The sequence below is a fragment of the Chiloscyllium plagiosum genome, unplaced genomic scaffold (genome assembly GCF_037043375.1).
Source record: "Chiloscyllium plagiosum isolate Xiang-an unplaced genomic scaffold, Cpla_swu_hap1 HiC_scaffold_11, whole genome shotgun sequence".
Lineage (NCBI taxonomy): Eukaryota > Metazoa > Chordata > Chondrichthyes > Orectolobiformes > Hemiscylliidae > Chiloscyllium > Chiloscyllium plagiosum.
The window spans coordinates 46,822,879-46,845,766 of record NW_028270149.1 but is presented as its reverse complement, the minus strand read 5'-3'; the positions used below and the strand labels follow the sequence as shown (position 1 = coordinate 46,845,766).

Below are 22,888 nucleotides of genomic sequence, written 5' to 3'. Positions count from 1 at the left end.
CCTCCTCCTCCTCCTCCTCGTCCCTCCTCTCCTCCTCGTCCCTCCTCCTCCTCCTCCTCCTCCCTCCTCCCTCCTTCTCCCTCCTACCTCCTCCCTCCTCCTCCTCCTCGTTCCTCCCTTCTCGTCTCTCCTCCTCTCCTCGTCCCTCCTCCTCCTCGTCCCTCCTCTCCTCGCCCCTCCTCCTCCTCCTCCCTCCCCTCCTCGCCCTCCTCCTCCTCGCCCCTCCTCCTCCTCGCCCCTCCTCCTCCTCGCCCCTCCTCCTCCTCCCTCCTCCTCTCGCCCCTCCTCCTCCTCGCCCCTCCTCCTCCTCCTCCCTCTCTCCTCCTCTCCCTCTCCTCCTCCTCCCTCCTCCTCCTCCTCCTCCTCCTCCTCCTCCTCCCTCCTCCTCCTCCCTCCCTCCTCCTCCTCCTCCTTCCTCCTCCTCCTCCTCCCCCTCCCCCTCCCTCCCTCCTCCCTCCTCCTCCCCCCCTCCCTCCTCCTCCCCCCCTCCTCCTCCTCCCCCCTCCCTCCCTCCCCCCTCCCCTCCCTCCTCCCTCCCTCCCCCCTCCTCCCTCCTCCTCCCTCCTCCTCTCCTCCTCCTCCTCCTCCTCCCTCCTCCTCCTCCCTCCTCCTCCTCCTTCCTCCTCTAGCTCGTCCCCCTCCTCCCCCTCCTCCTCCTCTCCTCCCCCTCCTCCTCCCCTTCCTCTCCTCTAGCTCGTCCCCCTCCTCCCCTCCTCCTCGTCCCTCTCCCGCCCCCCCACCCCGCGCCCTCTCTCTCTCCTCACCCCCCCCCCCCGCGCCCTCTCTCTCTCCTCACCCCCCCCCCCGCGCCCTCTCTCTCCCTCCCCCCCCCGTGCCCCCTCTCTCTTCCCCGTTCTCTCTCTCTCTCTCACTCTCTCACTCTCTCACTCTCTCACTCTCCACTCTCTCACTCTCTCACTCTCTCACTCTCTCTCTCTCTTCTCCACCCCCCCCTTCCCCCGTGCCCTCATTCTCCCTCCCTCCCTCCCCAATATTTTGTCACATCGCACTGGCTTCAGACTTGGTCATTCACAGCTCCTAATCTCCCTGTAATCTCTCAATGCACTGTCATTATCACCTCTGTATTGCTACCTTTGCGTCTGGAGCCATGACTCACCTTCTCTCACCCTAGTATAAATACCTCCTTTTTTCTTAAAGCTTTGACAAAAGGTCAGTTAGACTCAATGTCAGCTCTTTGCTCTCCTTACAGATGCTGCCAGACCTGCTGAGATTTTCCAGCATTTTCTCTTGGTTTCAACCTGTAAGCATGTGTTCCAATTATACTGGTTTTTAAAGGGAGTTTGCTTATTGGGACTGTGTATATTGGAACAGCATAATTAAGTCTAGTTCCATAAGACCATAAGACATAGGAGTGGAAGTAAGGCCATTTGGCCCATCGGGTCCACTCCGCCATTCAATCATGGCTGATGCGCATTTCAGCTCCACTTACCAGCGTTCTCCCCGTAGCCCTTAATTCCTCTAGACAACAAGAATCTATCAATCTCGGCCTTGAAGACATTTAGTGTCCCGGCTTCCACTGCACTCCGTGGCAATGAATTCCACAGGCCCACCACTCTCTGGCTAAAGAAATGTCTCCGCCTTTCTGTTCTGAAATGACCCCCTCTAACTCTAAGGCTGTGTCCACGGGTCCTGGTCTCCTCGTCTACCGGAAACAATTTCCTAGCATCCACCTTTTCCAAGCCATGTATTATTTTGTACGTCTCTATTAAGTCTCCCCTTAATCTTCTAAACTCCAACAAATACAATCCCAGTATCCTCAGCCGTTCCTCATATGTTAGACCTGTCATTCCAGGGATCATCCGTGTGAATCTCCGCTGGACACGTTCCAGTGCCAGTATGTCCTTCCTGAGGTGTGGGGACCAAAACTGGACACAGTACTCCAAATGGGGCCTAACCAGAGCTTTATAAAGTCTTAGTAGTACATCTCTGCTTTTATATTCCAACCCTCTTGAGATAAGAGACAACATTGCATTCGCTTTCTTAATCACGGACTCAACCTGCATGTTTACCTTTCGAGAATCCTCGACTAGCACTCCCAGATCCCTTTGTGCTTTGGCTTTATTAATTTTCTCACCATTTAGAAAGTAGTCTATGCTTTTATTCTTTTTGCCAAAGTGCAAGACCTCGCACTTGCTCACGTTAAATTCCATCAGCCATTTCCTGGACCACTCTCCCAACCTGTCTAGATCCTTCTGTAGCCTCCCCACTTCCTCAGTACTACCTGCCTGTCCACCTAACTAGTTCGGCTGAGTTCTGTCTACACAATGAAACCAAGAACAGAATGAACTTTTGTTTTAAAATCTAGTAGTCAACCTAGCTATTTTTATTAGCTACGTAGAACAGTCCATCTTCCGTAATTACACTGGCACCACTCCCCACCTTTTCCTTTGCTACATTGATGACTGCATCGGTGCCACCAAGTGCTCCTATGAGGAGAGTGAACACTTCACCAACACATTCCATCCGACCTTAAATTCACCTGGACCATCTCTGACACCTCCCTCCCCTTCCTGGACCCCTCCATCTCCACCAATGGCGACTGACTTAACACTGACATTTTTTACAAACCCACCGACTCCCACAGCTACCTGGATTACACCTCTTCCGATCCTACCTCCTGCAAAAATGCTATCCCGTTTTCCCAATTTCCCCACCTCTGCTGTATCTGCTCCCAGGAGGACCAGTTCCACCATAGAACACACCAGATGGTCTCCTTCTTTAGAGACCTTTTGTGCTTTAAGATGCCCTCCAACACATCTCATCCACATCCTCCACCCTCAAACCCCACGCCTCCAACCGCAACAAAGACAGATCCCCCTGTTCCTTGCCTTCCCACCACAAGGGATATATTTCCCTCCCCACCCTTGTCTGCTTTTTGCAAAGACCATTCCCTCTGTGACTACCTGGTCAGGTCCACACACCCACCCTCCTCTTTCTTTCTCTTCCCCCCCCCCCCCCAAACAAAACACCACCTCCTCCCGGCACCTTCCCCTGCCACTGCAGGAATCGCAAAACCAGCTCCATGGCTGAACATTTCAACTCCCCCTCCCACTCTGCCACGGACATGCAGGGCCTGGGCCGCCTCCTCCACCACTCCCTCACCACCTGATTCCTGGAAGATCAACGCCTCATCTACTGCCTCGGAACACTTCAACCCCAGGGCATCAATGTGAACTACACCAGTTTCCTCATTTCCCCTCTCCCCACCTTACCCCAGTTCCAACCTGCCAGCTCCGCACCACCCTCATGACCTGTCCTACTTGCCAATCTTCCTTTCCACCTATCCACTCCATCCTCCTCACTGACCTATCACCATCATCCCCACCTCCATTCACCTATTGCACTCTTAGGTACCTTCTCCCCAGAGCCCACCCCCTCCATTTATCTCTCCAGTCTGGAGGCTTCCAACCTTAATCCTGATGAAGGGCTTTTGTTTGAAATGTTGGGTTTTTTTTCCCTGCTCCTCGGCTGCTGCCTGCCCTTCTGTGCTTTTCCAGTACCACTCTGATTAGTGGGAGAAAACAAGATTAAAGGTGTGTGATTAATAGTAAATTCTACTGCACTGCAGTTGCCTTTCCACCCCCCTCCCCACCTCCCTTACTTTTGAAATGACCTAATTGTAACTGAAATATCTCTTATCCCTTTCTTAATTTTACCTTTTATTTCTAAGTTGTCAGTCATTGGTCTTTTTGTGTAACCCAGTTGTTTAATTATCTGTTGTCCTTTTTGAAGTAGGTGCATTTGTGGCTCAGAGCTTTTGATTCTAGATGCTAATAAAATATTTTTAGAAATTATTTTGAAGATATAGCCCCCTGCTGCAAGGTTGGATTTAAATATGAACTTTCTGCCGCTGGATGATGAACTGAATGCCGCACTGCTTTTTTGGGTTCTAACTACAACAGTGCGTGCCCAATTCCAGAACTACCAAGTCTGTCATACACAAAGGGCCATGTTGTCCAGGCCCAGCTGATGGGGGAGATGAGGCCTTCTTTCTCTACCCTGTTCCTACTGCACACTCCTTGACCTGTAACTCCCTGATTCATTCAAATGCACATCTGTAGCTTCAAGTAGTGCAGAGTGTGTATTTGTTTAAATATGTGCAAACATCTGAAGTAGGTGGATCTTAAATCTGTCTCTTCCGGCCCATAGTTGGTGATATTGCCATTAGCCACCGTTTTCACTTATAACCTCTGCGTTGTACCAAGGCAGGCTTCAATCAGGATTGTGTCCTGTATGGGATCAACTGAGCGAAGTGGGATTAATAATTGTATAAAAATAATCTGTTTGGCTATGTTATGGCACCACTGCATCTGAACAACACCTTCTGATTCTACATGCTGAATCAGAACTTCAAAGCATATTGTAATAGATTTCTGGAGCAGACTTCTGAACTCACCAATATGCACTAGAACTAGGTCTATGAGTACTACCCCCCACCAGTACTAATAGGGGTGGTGGTGGATTGCATTCTGGTTTAGATGTTTAAATACTGACCTGTGCAACAATGTTATGACATAGCTTTGGAATACGTGCAACTGAAACCAACGTCAGACGTAGGGATATAATCTGAGGCATTCAGTTTTACATGCAGTCTTCATCTGCAAGTTAACACAAGTGGATAATATAAGCAGATGCGTTCACATCAAAACTATTTAAATCTGGGTGACTGCAGTTTAAACTCAAATTTGTATGACAGATCATAAACGTGGTGGGCATGAACCACTGGCTCTGTTTCTGTCCTGTATGATTCTACGACAAGACATTCATTGTCATGCATAATCAATTTTCTCACAAAACAACCATGGTATAATTATTGCTATCAATAAAAGGTCTAATAATAGATTTGATAGGAAAACTTGTTTAAATGCATAACTAAGTAATGTAACAAATGTTTTCAATGAATAAAACAACCAGCTGAAATTCATCTTTCAGGCAAAGCGAGTTAAACAGATGCTGAATTTTACAATTCAGAAGCAGAATTTGACACTTGGCAAAAACACTAATTCTGAACATGTATAATAAAATTAAAAATCGCACAACATCAGGTTATAGACCACCAGGTTTATTTGGAAGGGTTGCTTCAGCAGGTGCTTGTTGAGCAGAATCATGATCAGAAGCTCCAGCTTCCAAATAAACCTGTTGAACTATCACCTGCTGTTGTGTGATTTTTAATTTTGTATAATTAGCTCTTTTTCACTACCTTGCCATTGAACTGTCGATCAGGCAGTTAGGCATGAGTAACTGTCATCATACGCAGCCTTATCCATGAAAACCAGCGCTCCCTTGATCAGTTGTCCTCCGTTCTGAACGACTGCTTGGTGAATGACCAATCCTGATGAAGGGCTTTTGCCCGAAATGTTGATTTCGCTGCTCATTGCTCTTCCAGCACCTCTGATCCAGAATCTGGTTTCCAGCATCTGCAGTCATTGTTATTACCGCGTTGATTTTAACCCTACTGCGAATCCTCTTGCAAGGATGCCTGCCTTGAAGAAGTTTTCCTCCTCTCTCTACAAGAATCTCAGGGAGTCCCTCTCCCACTTCACCTCCCAGGTCCGGACTTGTCCGACCTTCCTAGCTCCTTTTCCATCTATCCACTCCACCCTCTCCTCCCTGACCTATCACCTTCATCTCCTACCCCCACTCACCCATTGTACTCTATGCTACTCTCTCCCCTCCCCTATCTCTCCACGCTTCAGGCTCTCTGCCTTTATGCCTGATGAAGGGCTTTTGCCCGAAACGTCGATTTCGCTGCACGTTGGATGCTGCCTGAATTGCTGTGCTCTTCCAGCACCACTGATCCAGAATGACCAATGACTGATCACCATGACAACTTCCAGCGTTCCTTGCCCAAAGTAACCCACAACAATCCGCTCTGATCGCTCTCCACCAACCGCCAGATGCGAAACTGATGACGTGTTCGGATTGGGCGGGGTTAAAAGCGACACATGCGCAGCCGTGGACCCCACCACGCCACTGTCTGGCGCCAGAATTCAAAAGTCGACCTTTGACCCGATTGTTTTTTCTCCCCCCCGTGTCTCGAGAAGGAACTGACCTGAAGTTTATCGTTTGTAGGTTCTGTTAAAGTTCAGGGGCGGGGAAACAAAATCTCGCTGGGTGAGTCGTCCTACCTTCGGGTACTGGTGAGCGATTGGGTCGGGTCTGGTCTGCAGAGTGTGTGCTGGCCGAAAACAGCAAATGCTGGAGGTCACAGCGGGTCAGACAGCTTCCATGTAGGCAGAGGAAGCTAACGTTTCAAGTCTAGATCACACAACACCAGATTATAGTCCAACAGGTTTAATTGGAACCACTAGCTTTTGTGTGTTAGGATTGAGCTCTCCACTATCACCTGATGAAGGAGCGGCGCTCCGAAAGCTAGTGCTGTTGGACTATAACTTAGTGTTGTGTGATTTTTAACTTTGTGCACCCCAGTCCAACACCGGCATCTCCAAATCAAGACTAGATAAACCTTCATCAGAGATTAAATGTGGAGTGTACAGCGTTTATGCTATAGTTGGGGGAAAGTGTGGGGGTAGTGGGTGTAGAGTGCTGGGGCAGAAAGGATGTTGATAGTTCAGATTAAGTGATCAGAATGTGACAATGACGTAAAAATGGTGTGTCCCTGCCAGACTTGAAAGAACACAGTCTCACTGGGGTGGGGGAAGCAGAGTCAGGACATGGTGACAGAATATAACAAGCTAAAAGAAAGGAAAGGAATGGGAGTTGGTTTACAACTTTAGGCTCACAGCACAAGATAGATAAGTGCAAGGCTTTTAAGTGTAACCTTGTTGTCTTTTTTAATAGTACAGTGGGTTCTTTTTGGTTTTATGTTTTACTGAGATATATCTCTTGATTACAATTTAAAACTATAAAACATAGGTACTAAGTTAGCCTGGAGCAATGTTTTTAGAGCAGTAAGACTGTGCTATTTTCTGGGTCTGCAGATTGTTAAAGTACATGTATGGCCTTTGATAGTGTGATGTGCTCTTTCTGTCAGATGTGGCACATTCGGAAGAATTTCCATGTTACTGATGATTGTCTGCAGTAAGTATGTTTGGTTGTGAATCCTTTTAGATAATGTGGATCATTTAGAGAGGCAGTTAGAGACAATAAGGAATTAACAGGAGCTAGGGGCTGTGACGCATGGCAGTTCTCGGAAGGGAGAAAAACCGCAGATATGGTCAGGTGGATTGGTTACTGCCAGGAAAGGTAGGAGAGAGAGGCAGGTAGTGTAGGATTCTCCTGTGGCTATCCCCATCTCAGAAAAAAAACTGTTTTGGAAAATGTTAAAATTCACACAACACCAGGTTATAGTTCAACAGGTTTACTTAGAAGCACACTAGCTTTCGGAGCGCTGCTCCTTCATCAGATGGTTGTGGTGGACACAATTGTAAGGCACAGAATTTATAGCAAAAGTTTACAGTGTGATGTAAATTATCGATTGAAAAATACCTTGATTGTCTGTTGAGTCTTTCATCTGTTCGAATACCATGAAAGAAGTGAAACTATCATGGTATTCGAACAGATGAAAGACTGAACAGACAATCAAGATATTTTTCAATGTATAATTTCAGTTACATCACACTGTAAACTTTTGCTATGAATTCTATGCCTTACAATTGTGTCCTCCACAACCTCCTGATGAAGGAGCAACGCTCCGAAAGCTAGTGTGCTTCCAATTAAACCTGTTGGACTATAACCTGGTGTTGTGATTTTTAACTTTGTACACCCCAGTTCAACACCGGCATCTCCAAATCTTGGAAAATGTTGGGAGTGATAGACTCTCGGGGAATGCAGCACAAACTGCCAAGTTTCTGGTACCGAGACTGGCTCTCATGTAACGAGGGAAATGTCAGGTTCCAAGCGATTGATTGTGATAGGGGATTCTCTAGCCAGAAGCACAGATGGACGTTTCTGCAGCCAGCCGTGAGAAATCAGAATGGTGTATTGTCTCCCTGGTGCCACACCAAGGATAACTCTGAGAATATTCTGCATTTTCTCAAGGGAGATTGGGACTAGCAGGAGGTCGTTGTACATGTTGGAACTAATGACGTATGAAGGAAAAAGGATGAGATTCTGAAAGGAGAATATAGGAAGTTAGGCAGGAATTGAAAAAGGAAGTCCTCGAGGTAGTAATCTCTGGATTACTATTGATGCTACGAGCTCGTGAATGTAAGAATGGGAGCATAGAGCAAATGAATGCGTGCCTGAGGAGCTGGTGCAGGGGAGAAGGGTTTGTGTTTTTGAATCATAGGTTACTTCTCCCCCAGAAGAGATTCCAATTGTTGGAGAAATTAGCCCAACAAAGCAGAGATTACAAAACACAGATCGAAGTGAAATTAGCAAACTGTTTATTAACACAGCGATATCAAGGAAGAGAAATTGACTAAGCTGAAACAGCACAGACCGTCTGTCCAGGTAGCCGAAACACACACCCCTGAGCAGAGAATCAAGTCAGGTTTTATAGGAATCTTGTACAATGATGATAATTAAAAATAGGAAAAATACAATGTATTTGATAATTAAGTAATCCAGTTACGATGGTGGTAACTGCTTTGCAGTTATCAGAAGAATGTCCTGATTGCAGATAAGATGTAGCATTGGCAGCATTGATCAGTCTTTAATGGCATCAGGAGATTCCAACTGTCTTCGAGGATAGGTGAGAATGTCCCTTTCCTTGGCAGTTAGATGTTTCCATTGTTTCTTTCCTGTGAGCGAGGTATCCTAGTGCCTCTCTGTCTGACGTGTTCTTTGTGTGGCTTTGGTATCATTGGGGTACGAGTCTGCCCTTAGGGCTTTGGGACAGCTGATCAGGTCCAGGAAGCTTATTTGTTTTTGTCTTGGGAAGTGTATTCCCTGGTTTGTGAGTGACTATAGTCATGTCTGGTTTCTCATGTCAACCTGTTTGGTCAATGTTGAGGCATTCTGGGTATTTCTTGTATGGTTTGGACAGGCTTGGTTTCCTGTGTTCCCTGTGACCATGCTGTGGGCAGGCAGGGTGGCAGGTCTGTTCCCATGCCTGTACAAGAAAAAAGGATTGCACCTGAATTGGAAGGGAACTGATGTACTTGCAGGGAAATTTGCTATAGCTGCTTGGGAGGATTTAAACTAGTAAGGTTGGGGGTGAGACCCAGGGCGATAATGAGGAAAGAGAGCAGTCTGAGACTGATACCGTTGGGAAAAGCAGAAAGTCAAACAGTCAGGGCAGGCAGGAACAAAGCAGAGAATGGGATAGGACTGATAAATTAAACTGCATTTATTTCCATGCAAGAGTCCTAACAGGGAAAACAGATGAACTCAGGGCATGGTTAGGAACATGGGACTGAGATATCACAGCAATTACAGAGACGTGACTCAGGGATAGACAGGACTGTCAACTTAATGTTCCAGCATACAAATGCTATAGAAAGGGGGGGGGGGGGGGGCAAGAGAGGAGGGGTTGTGCTGTTTTTGATGAGGGACAGCATTATGGCTGTACTTAGGGAGGATCTTCCTGGGAATACATCCAGGGAAGTTATTTGAGTGGAACTGAGAAATAAGAAAGGGATGATCACCTTATTGGGTTTGTACGATAGATCCTCCAATAGTCAGCTGGAAATTGAGAAACAAATGTGTCAGGAGATCTGTTATCTATAAGAATAATAGGGTGGTTATGGTAGGGAGTTATAACTTTCCAAACATAGACAAGGACTGCCATGGTGTTTTGGGTTTGGATGAAGAGAAATTTGCTAAGTGTGTACAAGAAAATTTTCTGATTCAGTATTTGAATGTACCTACTAGAGAAGCTGCAAAACTTGACCAGCTCTTGGCAAATAGTGCAAGTGACTGAGGTGTCAGTAGGGGAGCACCTCAGGGCCAGCGACCATCATTATATTAGTTTTAAAACACAGTAGTCCCTCTGGACCCGGGGGGGATATGTTCCAAGACCTACCACAGAAGCCCAAAACTGCATTCATTTAAACAGGAAATTTACCTTTCTGGCAGATCCTTGGTCCCTGGTTCTGGAATGTTCCCTGAAATATGTTCGAGTGGAAGTAAACTGTGGGTGACTAAAACCGCAGAAAAGGATTCTGCAGATACAGCGGTCGCCCTTTTGTGATGGAAGAGGGTAGACCAGATCTGAAAGTTGAAGTTCTAAATTGGAGGAAGGCTAATTTTGACGGTATTCGGCAAGAGCTTTCAAAAGTTGATTGGGTGCATATGATTGTTGGTAAATGGCTGGCTGGAAAATTGAAAGCCTTCACAAATTAGATAACAAGAGTTCAAAGTCAGTATGGTCCTTTTTGGGTGAAAGGCAGGGCTGGTCAATGTAGGGAATGCTGGATGACTCGAGAAATTGAGGTTTTGGCTTAAGACAAAGAAGGAAGCATCTGTCGGGTATAGACAGCAGAGATTGAGTGAATCCTTCGAATATAAACGCAGTAGGAGTATACTTAAAAGGGAAAAGAATTGGGTTCCCATAGCCACTCCTTTGCCTTGGCAGAAGTGAGATGAATTAAAGGAGATTCAGGAAGAGAATAAGTTCCTTCTGGCTGAGGAGAGTGGTGATGGATGGTTGAAGAAGAAGCCAAGACGTCTCAGACCATCCTGTTGGGGGATGACGGTGTAGAGGGATTAGGCATTCATGGTGAATAGAAGGCAGTTAGGGCCAGGGAATTGGAATTTGTCAATATGATTAGATTAGATTAGATTACATTACAGTGTGGAAACAGGCCCTTCGGCCCAACAAGTCCACACCGACCCGCCGAAGCGAAACCCACCCATACCCCTACATTTACCCCTTACCTAACACTACGGGCAATTTAGCATGGCCAATTCACCTGACCCTGCACATCTTTTGGACTGTGGGAGGAAACCGGAGCACCCGGAGGAAACCCACGCAGACACGGGGAGAACGTGCAAACTCCACACAGTCAGTCGCCTGAGGCGGGAATTGAACCCGGGTCTCAGGCGCTGTGAGGCAGCAGTGCTAACCACTGTGCCACCGTGCCGCCCACAATATGGTGGAGGGCATCAGTGGAATGATGGTTGTATGTGGGCAGGGGCAGGACAAGTGGAGAGAGGATACAGTCAAGGTAGGAGAAAATGAGCTTAGTGGGGAAGGAACAGGCTGCTATGATGGCTCACTGGGGTTTGCTGTCTCTCCAGGGATGCTGTCTGATCCTCTGTGATCTCTAGCATTTGATCTTTTCAGTACATTTCAGCATCTGCAGTAATTTGCTCCTTTTAAGTCTCAGGTGGCTCTTCAGTGAAGAATAGTAGGTAGCCGGCGCAAGCTAATCGTCCTGCTTTTGTACTGATGCTTTGTCTCGCCTTCGTTGAGCTATATCTTTCCCCTCTACTTGGTAGAGTTCTGTGATCGTTTGCTATCACCCAGTATCAGCTGTGATGGCATTTACCTGACATCCGTGGAGAGTGATGTCAGTTTCTTTCTTTATATTATTTGTTCTGTCAGTTATCTAGATCCTGTACAGTTATGAGTTTTATTCCCATTGATTTGGAATAGTTAATAATCTACCAAGTTTTTTTTATGTTTACAGGTCCAACTGCTTATTGCCTCCCAGAATTTGATGTTGCTGATTACTTTGGCAAATGTATGAGCTTTTAGCATTTGTTTCAGAGTTTCAAGTGTTGTAAATGTAGAGTATGTCAATATTGGGCAACCTGAGCCATTTGAATGTTATGTGTCAGTTTTCCTGGAAGTAACTTGCGATTTCCGTGGGAATGATTGTTTTGTCTCTGTTTGTGATCTGCATTTTTTCAAAAGAATATAGCATTTGTGTGACTTTGTGCTGGACTGTTTGTGCTTTTTTTAACTAAGGGGGAATGGTTTTTGCAGGTGATTATTGGACCAGTATGGATGAAGAAACACGCAGCCAGTTCCAGCGCGTAGCTGGTCGACTTGGTTGGACAGAACATGGTGATTTGAATGCCATTGAAGCACAGGTGAAGATGATCCTATGTACAAGGATAGGATTGCATTTGAAATTAATTCTGTATCCCTCACGTATGGCAACTGAAATAAATATTTATATTGCAAGCCCCACGCAACTTACCATGCAATACTGAAGATATAACACCGCCCGTTTACCTCCTCCTAAACATACCTTTCAGGCAAAGCAGCACTTTGTCTGCACTTCTCACAATCTAGTCCACTGCATTCGCTGCTCACAATGTGGTCTCCTCTACTTTTGGGAAACGAAGTGTAGACTGGGTGACTTTTGCACAATATCTACATTCTGCCCGCAAAAAAAGACCCTGAGCTTCCAGTTGCCTGTCACTTTAAGGCATCACCCTGTTCCCTGGCCAGCACCTCTGTCTCAGGCTTGCTTCAGTGCTCCAGCGAAGCTCAGTGCAAGCTGGAAGAACAGTATCTCATTTTCTGCTTGGGGACCCTGCACCCTCTGGACTCAATATCGAGTTCACTAATTTTAAGGCCTGAACTCTCCCATGTCTTAGCCCTCTACAAAAAATGCCAGGCCTTGTTATTACATAGTCTGCCATTACACACTACCCATTGTTAGATCAAATTAGATTAGATTATTTACAGTGTGGAAACAGGCCCTTCGGCCCAACAAGTCCACACCGCCCCGCCGAAGCGCAACCCACCCCATACCCCTACATTTACCCCGTACCAAACACTACGGGCAATTTAGCATGGCCAATTTACCTGACCTGCACATCTTTGGACTGTGGGAGGAAAGCGGAGCACCCAGAGGAAACCCACGCAGACAGGGGGAGAACGTGCAAACTCCACACAGTCAGTCGCCTGAGGCGGGAATTGAACCCAGGTCTCTGGCGCTGTGAGGCAGCAGTGCTAACCATTGTACCACCGTGCCCCCACTAACAGTGTCCATTAATAGCTATTCATCCTCCCAGCCAAATTGTTATTGACTCCTTTGTCTATCCAACTGTTGTTCTCTCTCTTTAGGCTCTATCCCTAACTATTGTTTACTCCTTATTCCCCACCCTCACCCTATCTTCAACATATAAACCTACATTTTTCTAGCTGAGGAAGGGTCAACAGACCTGAAATGTTAACTTTGATTTCTCTTCTCAGATGCTGCTAGACTCACTGAGCCTTTCCAGCAACTTCTGTTTTTGTAGCAATGATGTTAGTTATTGAAGATTATTACCTTTTTGTACACAAGATAACATAAGCTGTTTAGAGTTGTATCTGTTTGAACAGCAGTTTAGTTAATTTGAACAGTACAATTCAGTATTCTTCACCTCATCTGCATTGTTTCACTTCTCCCCACCCCACCACTACTTAACCTAAATATTTCTGCCAGGGATGTATCTGGAGAAAGTAAGATGAAATTCTCATAGGACTTGTTTCTGTCCATTAAAACCAAGCTTTTGGTCATTGCTACTCATAATTTATATTGATAATGTTAAGTTACCAACTATCTCTTCCTTGAACATATTCTATGTTTAGATATTAAAGTCGTCAAGGGGTGTTTGGAGAAAGTATCTAACATACTTCCACTATCAGCTGTGATACATTGGATGGCAGAACAGGCTTGAAGGACTGAATGACCTAATCCTGCTCCTAGTTTCTATGTCTCTCACTTTTCTTAACATTTTATAGTGTCTTGGGTTCATTGTCCTATCTTAAAAGCATTGGATCAGTGCAAGCTGATAACTGATATACCCAAGTTTCACAGTTGCTATGCATTAATGTAAAGATACATCTTTCTTTGTCGTCTCTTATCTAGACTCATCTAGTCATTACCATGGGAACTGACATAATTTTAGATATTCCATAATTTCGTCAGTGGAACTTTGTTCTATACTGTTGTTGTGGAAATTAAATCGACTCGACTCAAATGCTAGCAAGAGCAAAGAAAAAGCTTATTTGTAACCTCTGCAGGGAACCCCATACATTGGCAAGACAGCTCCATGTAAGGGGCGCTTGATAGCTTTCACATATTCCCTTTATACTATAATTTGCTTCTCCTTATCAACACCTCAAGGCCAGGAGCCTGGAACATTCGAGTTCCTTTCCATATATGGAGTTGTATTTCTCATTCCTTGACTGTTGATATGGTAGTTTACTGGCCTTGTAAGTTCTGCTGATAGGTTTAACTTTACATTTTTTCTGTCTGTCTGCAATGCTTGCCCTCTGTAAAGTCCGGCCCTTACTACTTTGTTTTCCCGTGCTTTTATAGATTTCACAATAAATGTAATTTTCCATTACAACTGTTTTGTGTACTTGCAAACAGACCTTTCGCTCCAAGTTGCCCATGCTGACCAGATATCCTAAACTAATCAAATTCATTTTGACAGTATTTGACACACATCCCTGTAAACCCTTCCTATTAATGTATCCATCCAAATGCCTTTCAAATGTTGCAATCATACCAGCCTCCTCCACTTCCTCTGGAAGCTCATTCTGTACACTGACCACCCGCTGTGTGGAAAAAGTAGCCCCTTGTGTCCTTTTTAAATCTTTTCCCTCTCACCTTAAACCTATGCCCTATAGTTCTGGACTCCTCTACCCTGGGGAAAAGATCTTGGCTATTCACTCTATTGTGATTTTGTAAACTTCTATAAGGTCACCCCTCAGCCTCTTGATGCTTGTGTTTTAATCTTGTCATTGTAGAACTGAATATTTTTCTGGATTGTTTTACCATTTTTCAGCTTCAAGAAAGAATCACAAAATCCTTGCAAAGTAATCGTAAAGATACCACAACAAATCTGGAGTCAGAATCAGGGGAGAGTCCAAATACCTATGATTCGTGTGTATGCAAACTGTTATTGTCCAGTTCTGAGGACGAGGCTGAATCGCGGTCAGAGATTACTCCGGAAAGCTGGCAAGAAGGACCTGATGATTGTGCATGGACAAAGAAAACGTGTGAGAAGCCACAGAGTCACCATGGAGCCATAGTAATCTCAGATTTCAGTGACAGTGATTTAGAGACCTGTAAGCAGCAGGTGTATTTCAATGTTACTTTTTGCTTTAATCATATTGCCAGTATTAAAGTTATTGTATTTGGCACGCACAACCCTGAAAGGTCTGCCCATGTCCAGCAGCTATTTGTCGCAAATGATTTGATGTGCATTGAACAAGCTGAATGTAGAATTCAGTGTATCTGCCACAGATACACTTCTGGGTACTTTCTGTTTTTGAAGGTTGGGAACTTGGTGAAATAATCAATGAACTAAAGTATCAGTCTTCATGGTGGAAGACACCTGTAGCACACCAGAACTTCAACAAAGGCAGAGCTGTGTGTCGTGTCCATTATTAAGGAGAAGGTGCTGGAAAAGCTGAAAGTTCTGAAGGTAGATAAATTACCCAGACCAGATGAACTACACCCCAGAATTCTGAAGGAGATAGCTGAGGAGATTGTGAGGGCATTGGTGGTGATCTTTCAGGAATCTCTGGAGTGAAGGAACGTCCCAGTGGATGAGAAAATGGCTAATGTAATAAGCCTGTTTAAGGAGGGAGACAGGTAGAAAATTATACACTGATTAGCCTGATTTTATCAAGATTTTAGAGTTCATTGTTAAAGAGATTGTGGGCTACTTGGAAGTGCATGGTAAAATATGGCTGAGTCAGCTTGGTTTTGTCAAGGAGAAGTCATGCCTGACAAATCTGTTAAATTCTTTGAGGAGATAACAAACAAGTTGGACAAAGCAGAGCCAGTGGACGTGATATATTTGCATTTTCAGTAGGCCTTTGATAAGGTACTACACTGGAGGCTGGTAAATAAGATAAAAGCCCATGGCACCAAGGCATTGGCATGGATAGAGGTTAGGTTGACTAGAGGAAGGCAGAGAGTGGGGATAAAGGAGTTCTTTTCAGAATGACTGACATCTGGTGACTAGTGTGGAGCCCCATAGGGGTCAATTTTGGGGCCATAACTATTCACAATCTGGCTGAGGGAACTGAGAGCATTGTTGCTAAGTTGGTAAATGACGTTAAGAGAAGTGGAGGGACGGGTAGTGTTGAGGTGGGAGGCTGCAAAGGACTTGGATAGGCTTGGAGAGTGGGCAAAGAAGTGGCAGATAGAATATAATGTAGGAAAGTATGAGGTTATGCATTTTGGTTTGAATAATAGCGATATGAACTATTTTCTAAATGGAGAAAGCTTTGGAAATTCAAAGCGATTTTGAACCCTGAATGAGGACTCCTTAAGGTTAACATGCAGATTCAGTTGGCAGTTAGGAAGACAAATGCAATGTTAGCATTCGTCTTGAAATGACTAGGTTACGAGAGCAAGGATATATTGCTGAGATTCTATAAGGATCTGGTAAGATGGCATGTGGAATATTGAGAATAGTTTTGGACCCTGCATCTAAGGAAGGTATGTGCTGGCGTTGGAGGGAAACCAGAGGAGGTTTACAAGAATGATCCCAGGGATGAAGGGCTTGTCATGTGAGGAGCAGTTGAGAACTTTGGGTCTGTACTCAATGGAGGTTTGAAGGATTTGGGGGGGATCTGAAAGAGTGGATGTGGACAAGATGTTTCTCTTGGCAGGAGAAACCAGGACCTGACTTCAAAGAGAAGTCAGGTGGGCGGCACGGTGGCACAGTGGTTAGCACTGCTGCCTCACAGCGCCAGAGACCTGGGTTCAATTCCCGACTCAGGCGACTGACTGTGTGGAGTTTGCACATTCTCCCCGTGTCTGCGTGGGTTTCCTCCGGGTGCTCCGGTTTCCTCCCACAGTCCAAAGATATGCGGGTCAGGTGAATTGGCCATGCTAAATTGCCCGTAGTGTTAGGTTAAAGGGGTAATTGTAGGGGTATGGGTGGGTTGTGCTTTGGCCGGTCGGTGTGGACTTGTTGGGCCGAAGGGCCTGTTTCCACACTGTAAGTAATCTAATCTAAAGATGACCATTTAGAAATGAGAGGAGGAGGAATGTATTTAGCCAGAGGGTGGTGAATCTCTTGAACTCATTGCCACAGAAGACTGTGAGGGCAAGTCATTGAGTGCATGTAAGACAGACAGTCCTTCATTAGTTAGGGGATCATTGATTATGAGAAGAGGCAAGAGAATGGGTTTGAGAAACATATCAGCCATGATTGAAAGGTGGGGCAAACTCTGGGCAGAATGGCCTAATTCTACTCCTATACCATTTGGTCTTTATGCTTTATGCTTTCCGTAGATTTTGTTCTCTTTAAAATAGTTGTCTTATTTGAGTTAGTTTGTACATTGCATCAAATATTCTTAAAGTTTACATACAACCTACAGATGCCAAAACGTTTCTTTGCTTTTATTTATGTCCTTGTTTCTCTTTTTATGCACACCATCCCAAAATGCATAAATTGAAAACCAACTTGCAGGACTCTGTTTCTTTAAATTTGTTCAGTAGATCATTCCACTGAGATGCACTGTATATTTAAGGGAGTGTTTCTGTGTTTGTTTGTTTCATTTTAACATTGTTTCAAGTTTCTAATCCAAGATATTCACTCTATTTTTTACAGGTGTTCTCTCTAATGTTGTTCAAAAGAAGGCATTAAACTTAGACTTTAAAGCAAGAAGGACCTCAAAGACCAAGAATATAAGGTGTGGGCATAGTTGAAATACTGTAGGGCTGTCGCAATCTCTTGATTCAATAAATCCTGATTGAAGTCATCTGGAGAGATTTTTCCATCATGTATAGATTGTTTAAGCTACATGCCATTTTTCAAATACATTGATTATTAACCTATCCAAGACTATGCCGGAACTCAAGTATGTGCTCAATTGATTTTTGAATTTCAAGCTACTGATGTTAGATTTTTCAAATGTAGAAGTAGTTCACGTGTCTGGATTAGAGTCCTTAGCCATGACAGCTTTTCTAAAGAGCCTGAGCTCTGTTAAAATAGACAGTATTTACAGAAGATCTGATGTTTATGCTCAAAATTATAAAGAGTTTGATAAAATGGGATGAGTATTTCAACACGTCATTTATGTAGTAACCATAGCATAAAATGTTAAGATATATTTTAGATCATTCTACATCTTAACCATCTAAATATGGTGTAAGTAGAATCCATAATATCAGCTGTCAATATCTTAAACAGAAACTGAACTGAAATCAGACATATACACAATGATCGAGAGTTCTGATGAATAACTCTCCACCTGTCTCTCCAATACCTGTCCCTCATTAATTTGCATCAGAAGTGTGATTGAATACTCTTCACTTGCCTAGGTTGGTGCAGCTCTAATAACACTGAAGAAGCTTCCCATTATCCAGGACCAAATATCCTCCTTGATTGATACTCTATCTACCACATTGAACATCCAGTTCCTTCATCACTGATGCACAATAGCAGTAGTATAAGCCATCTATAAGATGCACTGGAGTAATTCACCAAGACTCCTATGACAATGTTTTCTAAACTGGAATCTCTATCTCTGAGAAGGATGAATAGCAGGTGCATGGAAATACTCAACTGAAAGTTTCACACTGAGTCATACACTCTTGTCTTGGACTATTTTCATGTTCTTTCTCTTGTATGATCAAGATCCTGGAACACTCTTTTCTAACAGCACTGTAATTGTCTCTACACCCAAAGGAGTGCAGTGGTTCATGAAGGCAGCTCACCACCAGTTTCTCCAGAGCAACAAATGCTGGCCTAGTCAGTATTGCCCACATTCGTTGAGTTTTTTTTTTTTTTAAATGTTTTAAAGGGGAAATTGATGCGGATGTTGGAAACAATTGGCAGTGTAGGTAAATATTTGATTATTTCAATAGTGAAGATAGTTTTAAAACTATCTATCACTGTCTATATGGTTTGTTTCATGATCAAAATACATCTCAATGCATTTGAGCCAATGGTGTGCTTTTGGAGTATAATCACCGTTTATTGTTCAGATGGGGCAGCCATTAAGCATGCCCAGATGTTTCAAACTGCAATGCAATAACAACCAGATGATCTGTTTTCTTTTGATGTTTATTTGAGATATAATTGAGCAGGTTAATGGGGATGTATTGGAGTCATAGAGATGTACAGCAGAGAAACAGACTGTTCGGTCCAACTGGTCCAAGCCAACCAGATATCCTAACGATCTGCAGTCTCCTGGTGCAGTATATCCTCCTCTCTCTCTTCTCTTCTCTCCTCCCCCCACTATGACCATCAAGAAGCCAGGGTGTCAAACCTAACTCGATGGAGAATGCAGGAGAGCATGCTAAGAGCAGCACCAGGCACACCTAAAAATCCTGCTCTTTTAAATAGTGTGACAGGATCATTGGTCCCACTGAAAGGACAGAAGGGACCTTTGCTTCCAGTCTGTACTGAAAAGCAGCCTGTGTGCATTATTGTTCTATAAATAGAAGTCATTGTCATGATAAACATTGTTCATATTTTGCCTATATCAGATCATCTGAACCAAATACAGATTCCAGTGGTGATGAAGATTATGAAAAATGTGAGTACCATCTTAAATGTGTGTTTGTTTGTCAGTTTTACTTTGACTTCAACAAACTCGACTTTAGAGGTTCAAACTTTGTCACCCTGTAGTTGTATTGAACACATCAAGATAACTGCATGATGAATTATTTGTACAATATTAAAACAGCTTCAACAGAATACTTTAACCAACCTTCAGAACACCAGAATGAATTGGTAAGACTGCTAATATGCATGTATACTGAGCAGTTCTGTATTAGGGCTATATTGCTGTGAGTTGGACCAGCAGAGAAAGGATTGGTCCATGAAAGGATATAGAAAAAAGGCTGCATGTTGAACCTGAGAGAATGGATGAGATTCGGAATGATTACTTTGCGTCAGTGCTCACTGAGGAGAGTGACATGATGAATGTTGAGATTAGCATAGAAGGTTGATAACTCTGGATCACGTTGACATAAGTAGGGAAGGTGTGTTGGGTAGGCTAGAAGTTATTAAGGTGGACAAATCCCCAGGACTGGATGGGATCTATCCCAGGTTGCTGAGGGAGGCGAGAGAGGAAATAGCTGGGACCCCGACAGATACCTTTTGTGGCATCCTTATACACAGGTGAGGTGCCGGAGGACCGGAGGGTTGCTCATGTTGTCCCCCTGTACAAGAAGGGTTGTAGGGATATTCCAGGTAACTACAGACCAGTGAGCCTGACGTCACTGGTGGGAAAGTTGCTGGAGAAGGTACTGTGGGATAAAATCTATTTATATTTTGAAAAGAATGGGCTTTATCAGTGATGGACAACATAGTTTTGTGCAGGGGAGGTCGTGCCTTACCAACATAATAGAGTTCTTTGAGGAAGTGACCAGGGTTGATGGATGAAGGAAGGGCTGTAAATGTCATTTACATGGACTTTGGTAAGGCATCTGATAAGGTTCCCCATGATAAACTAATAGAGAAAGTGAAGTCATGTGGTGTGCAGGGTGGATAAAGAACTGGTTGAGGAGAAAGTGAGGTCTGCAGATGCTGGAGATCAAAGCTGAAACTTTATTGCTGGAACAGCACAGCAGGTCAGGCAGCATCCAGGGAACAGGAGATTCGACGTTTCGGGCACAGGCCCTTCTTCAGGAATGAGCAGAGTGTGTTCAGCAGGAGAAGATAAAAGGTAGGGAGGAGGGACTTGGAGGAGGGGCGTTGGAAATGTGATAGGTGGAAAGAGGTCAAGGTGAGGGTGATAGGTCGGAGTAGGATGGAGGCGGAGAGGTCAAGAAGAAGACTGCAGGTCAGGAAGGCGGTGCCGGGCTGGAGGGATCCGGCTGAGACAAGGTTGGGGGAGGGGGGATGAAGAAACTGGTGAAGTCCAAGTTCATCCCCTGCGGTTGGAGGGTTCCCAGTCGGAAGATAAGACGCTCCTCCTCCGACCGTCGGGTTGTTGTGGTTTGGCGGTGGATGAGTCCAATGACCTGCATATCCTCGGTGGAGTGGGAGGGGGAGTTGAAATGCTGTGCTACAGGTTGGTTGGGTTGGTTCGTCCGGGTGGCCCAGAGGTGCTCTCTGAATCGCTCCGCAAGTAGGCGGCCTGTCTCCCCAATATAGAGGAGGCCACACCGGCTGCAGCGGATGCAGTAGATGATGTGGGTGGAGGTGCAGGTGAATCTGTGGCGGATATGGAAGTTTCCTTTGGGGCCTTGGAGAGAAGTGAGGGGGGAGGTGTGGGCGCAAGTGTTGCACCTCCTGCGGTTGCAAGGGAAGGTGCTGGGAGTGGAGGTTGGGTCGGTGGGGGGGTGTGGATCTGACAAGGGAGTCGCGGAGGGAGTGGTCTCTACGGAAAGTTGATAGGGGAGGGGAGGGAAATATATCCTTGGTGCTGGGGTCTGTTTGGAGGTGGCGGAAGTGACGGCGGATGATGTTGAGAACTGGTTGAGCAACACGAAATAGAGAGTAGTAGTTGAAGGGAGTTTCTTGAAATGGAGAAAGGTGACCAGTGGTGTTCCACAGGGATCAATGCTGCGTCCACTGTTGTTTGTGATATACGTAAATGATCTGGAAGAGGGCATTGTTGGTATGATCAGCACGTTTACAGATGACACGAAGATTGGTGGAGTAGCAGAAAGCATAGGGTACTGTCAAAGAATGCAGGAGCGAACTATACTGTAAACAGAAGAGCCTTGGGAAAAGTTGATGAGCAGAGAGATCTGGGAATTTGGGTCCATTGTACTCTGAAGGTTGCTGCACAGGTGGATAGAGTGGTCAAGAAGGCATATGGTATGCTTGCCTTCATCGGACGGATTATTGAGTATAAGAGCTGGCAGGTCTTGTTAAAATTGTATTAACGATATTGATTCGGCTGCATTTAGAATACTGTGTACCGTTCTTGTCGCCACATTACCAAAAGGATGTGGACGCTTTGGACGGGGTGCAGAGAAGATTTACGAGGATGTTGCTTGGTATGGAAGGTTCTAGCTGAAAAGAGAGGTTGAGTAGGTTAGGATTGTTATCATTAGAAAAAAGGAGATTGAGAGGGGAATCTGTTTGAGGTTTACAAAATCATGAAGGATATAGACAGGGTTGATAGAGATTAGCTTTTACCCAGGGTGAGGGATTCGATAACGAGAGGTCACGCTTTCAAGGTGAGAGGTGAAAAGTTTAAGGGGGATACACTTAGCAAGTACTTTACACACAGGGTAATTCCAGGCACCTACCCTGGAATGCGTTGCCAGAAGAGGTAGTAGAGGCAGGCACAGTAGATTCATTTAAGATGCGTCTGGACAGATGCACGAGTAGGTGGGGAGTAGAGGGATACAGATGCTTAGGAATTGGGTGACAGATTTAGACAGTAGATTTGGATCGGCTCAGGCTTGGAGGGCCAAAGGGCCTGTTCCTGGGCTGTAAATTTTCTTTGTTCTTTTGTTCTCTGCTTTGCCCCCATTGCCTTTTAACCCTTTGTTCCAAGTACTATATGCAACTCCTTAAAATCATATGTTTAGGCCTTGGATTGTATTCTGAGGTAGTGAATTCATTCCTCACCATTCACTGAGTGAAGAAAGTTTTCTTTTATCTCAGTCATAAATGAAGTTCCTGTGATTTCAAACATTATTCCTGCATCTACCCTGCCTGGTCTTGTTGAATTTTGCAGATTTCTATAATAACCTCCTCTTCCCTGCATTCTTCTGAACTCGAGCAAATTTAATCCTATCTTCAACCTTTATTCCATCATTGGTCACACCATCCCAGAAGTCAGTCTGGTAAACAGTTGCAGCACTCCTTTTTCAAGAGCACCGTTTCTTAGATAAGGAGATCAAAACTGTGCACAATAATCCAAGTGTGATCTCACCAAGCCCTTGTATAATTGCAGGAAGACATCCCTGCTCCTGTACTTGACTCCTTTAGTTACAAAGGCAAAATTCCATTTGCTTTTATTGCCTTCTGCATCTGTGTGCTTACCTTCAGTGACAAGTTTGAGGACACTTAGGTCTCTTGAACCTTCTCCTCTCAATTTATAGCTATTCCTTGATCTGCCTTCCTGTTTTTGCTAATG

The 22,888-nt window shown here is 44.8% G+C and overlaps 1 protein-coding gene across 1 annotated transcript in view; it reads left to right on the top strand.

The window, feature by feature from the left end:
- The first annotated feature begins 6,058 nt into the window (after positions 1-6,058).
- Positions 6,059-22,888, top strand: part of gcna (germ cell nuclear acidic peptidase) — a 33,238-nt gene continuing 16,408 nt past the window's right edge. The window contains exons 1-5 of the mRNA XM_043704751.2: positions 6,059-6,135; positions 11,858-11,964; positions 14,662-14,944; positions 17,449-17,530; positions 19,332-19,381. Coding sequence (XP_043560686.1) covers positions 11,875-11,964; positions 14,662-14,944; positions 17,449-17,530; positions 19,332-19,381 — 505 coding nt within the window. The 5' untranslated portion in view covers positions 6,059-6,135; positions 11,858-11,874. The remainder of the gene's footprint in view (positions 6,136-11,857; positions 11,965-14,661; positions 14,945-17,448; positions 17,531-19,331; positions 19,382-22,888) is intronic.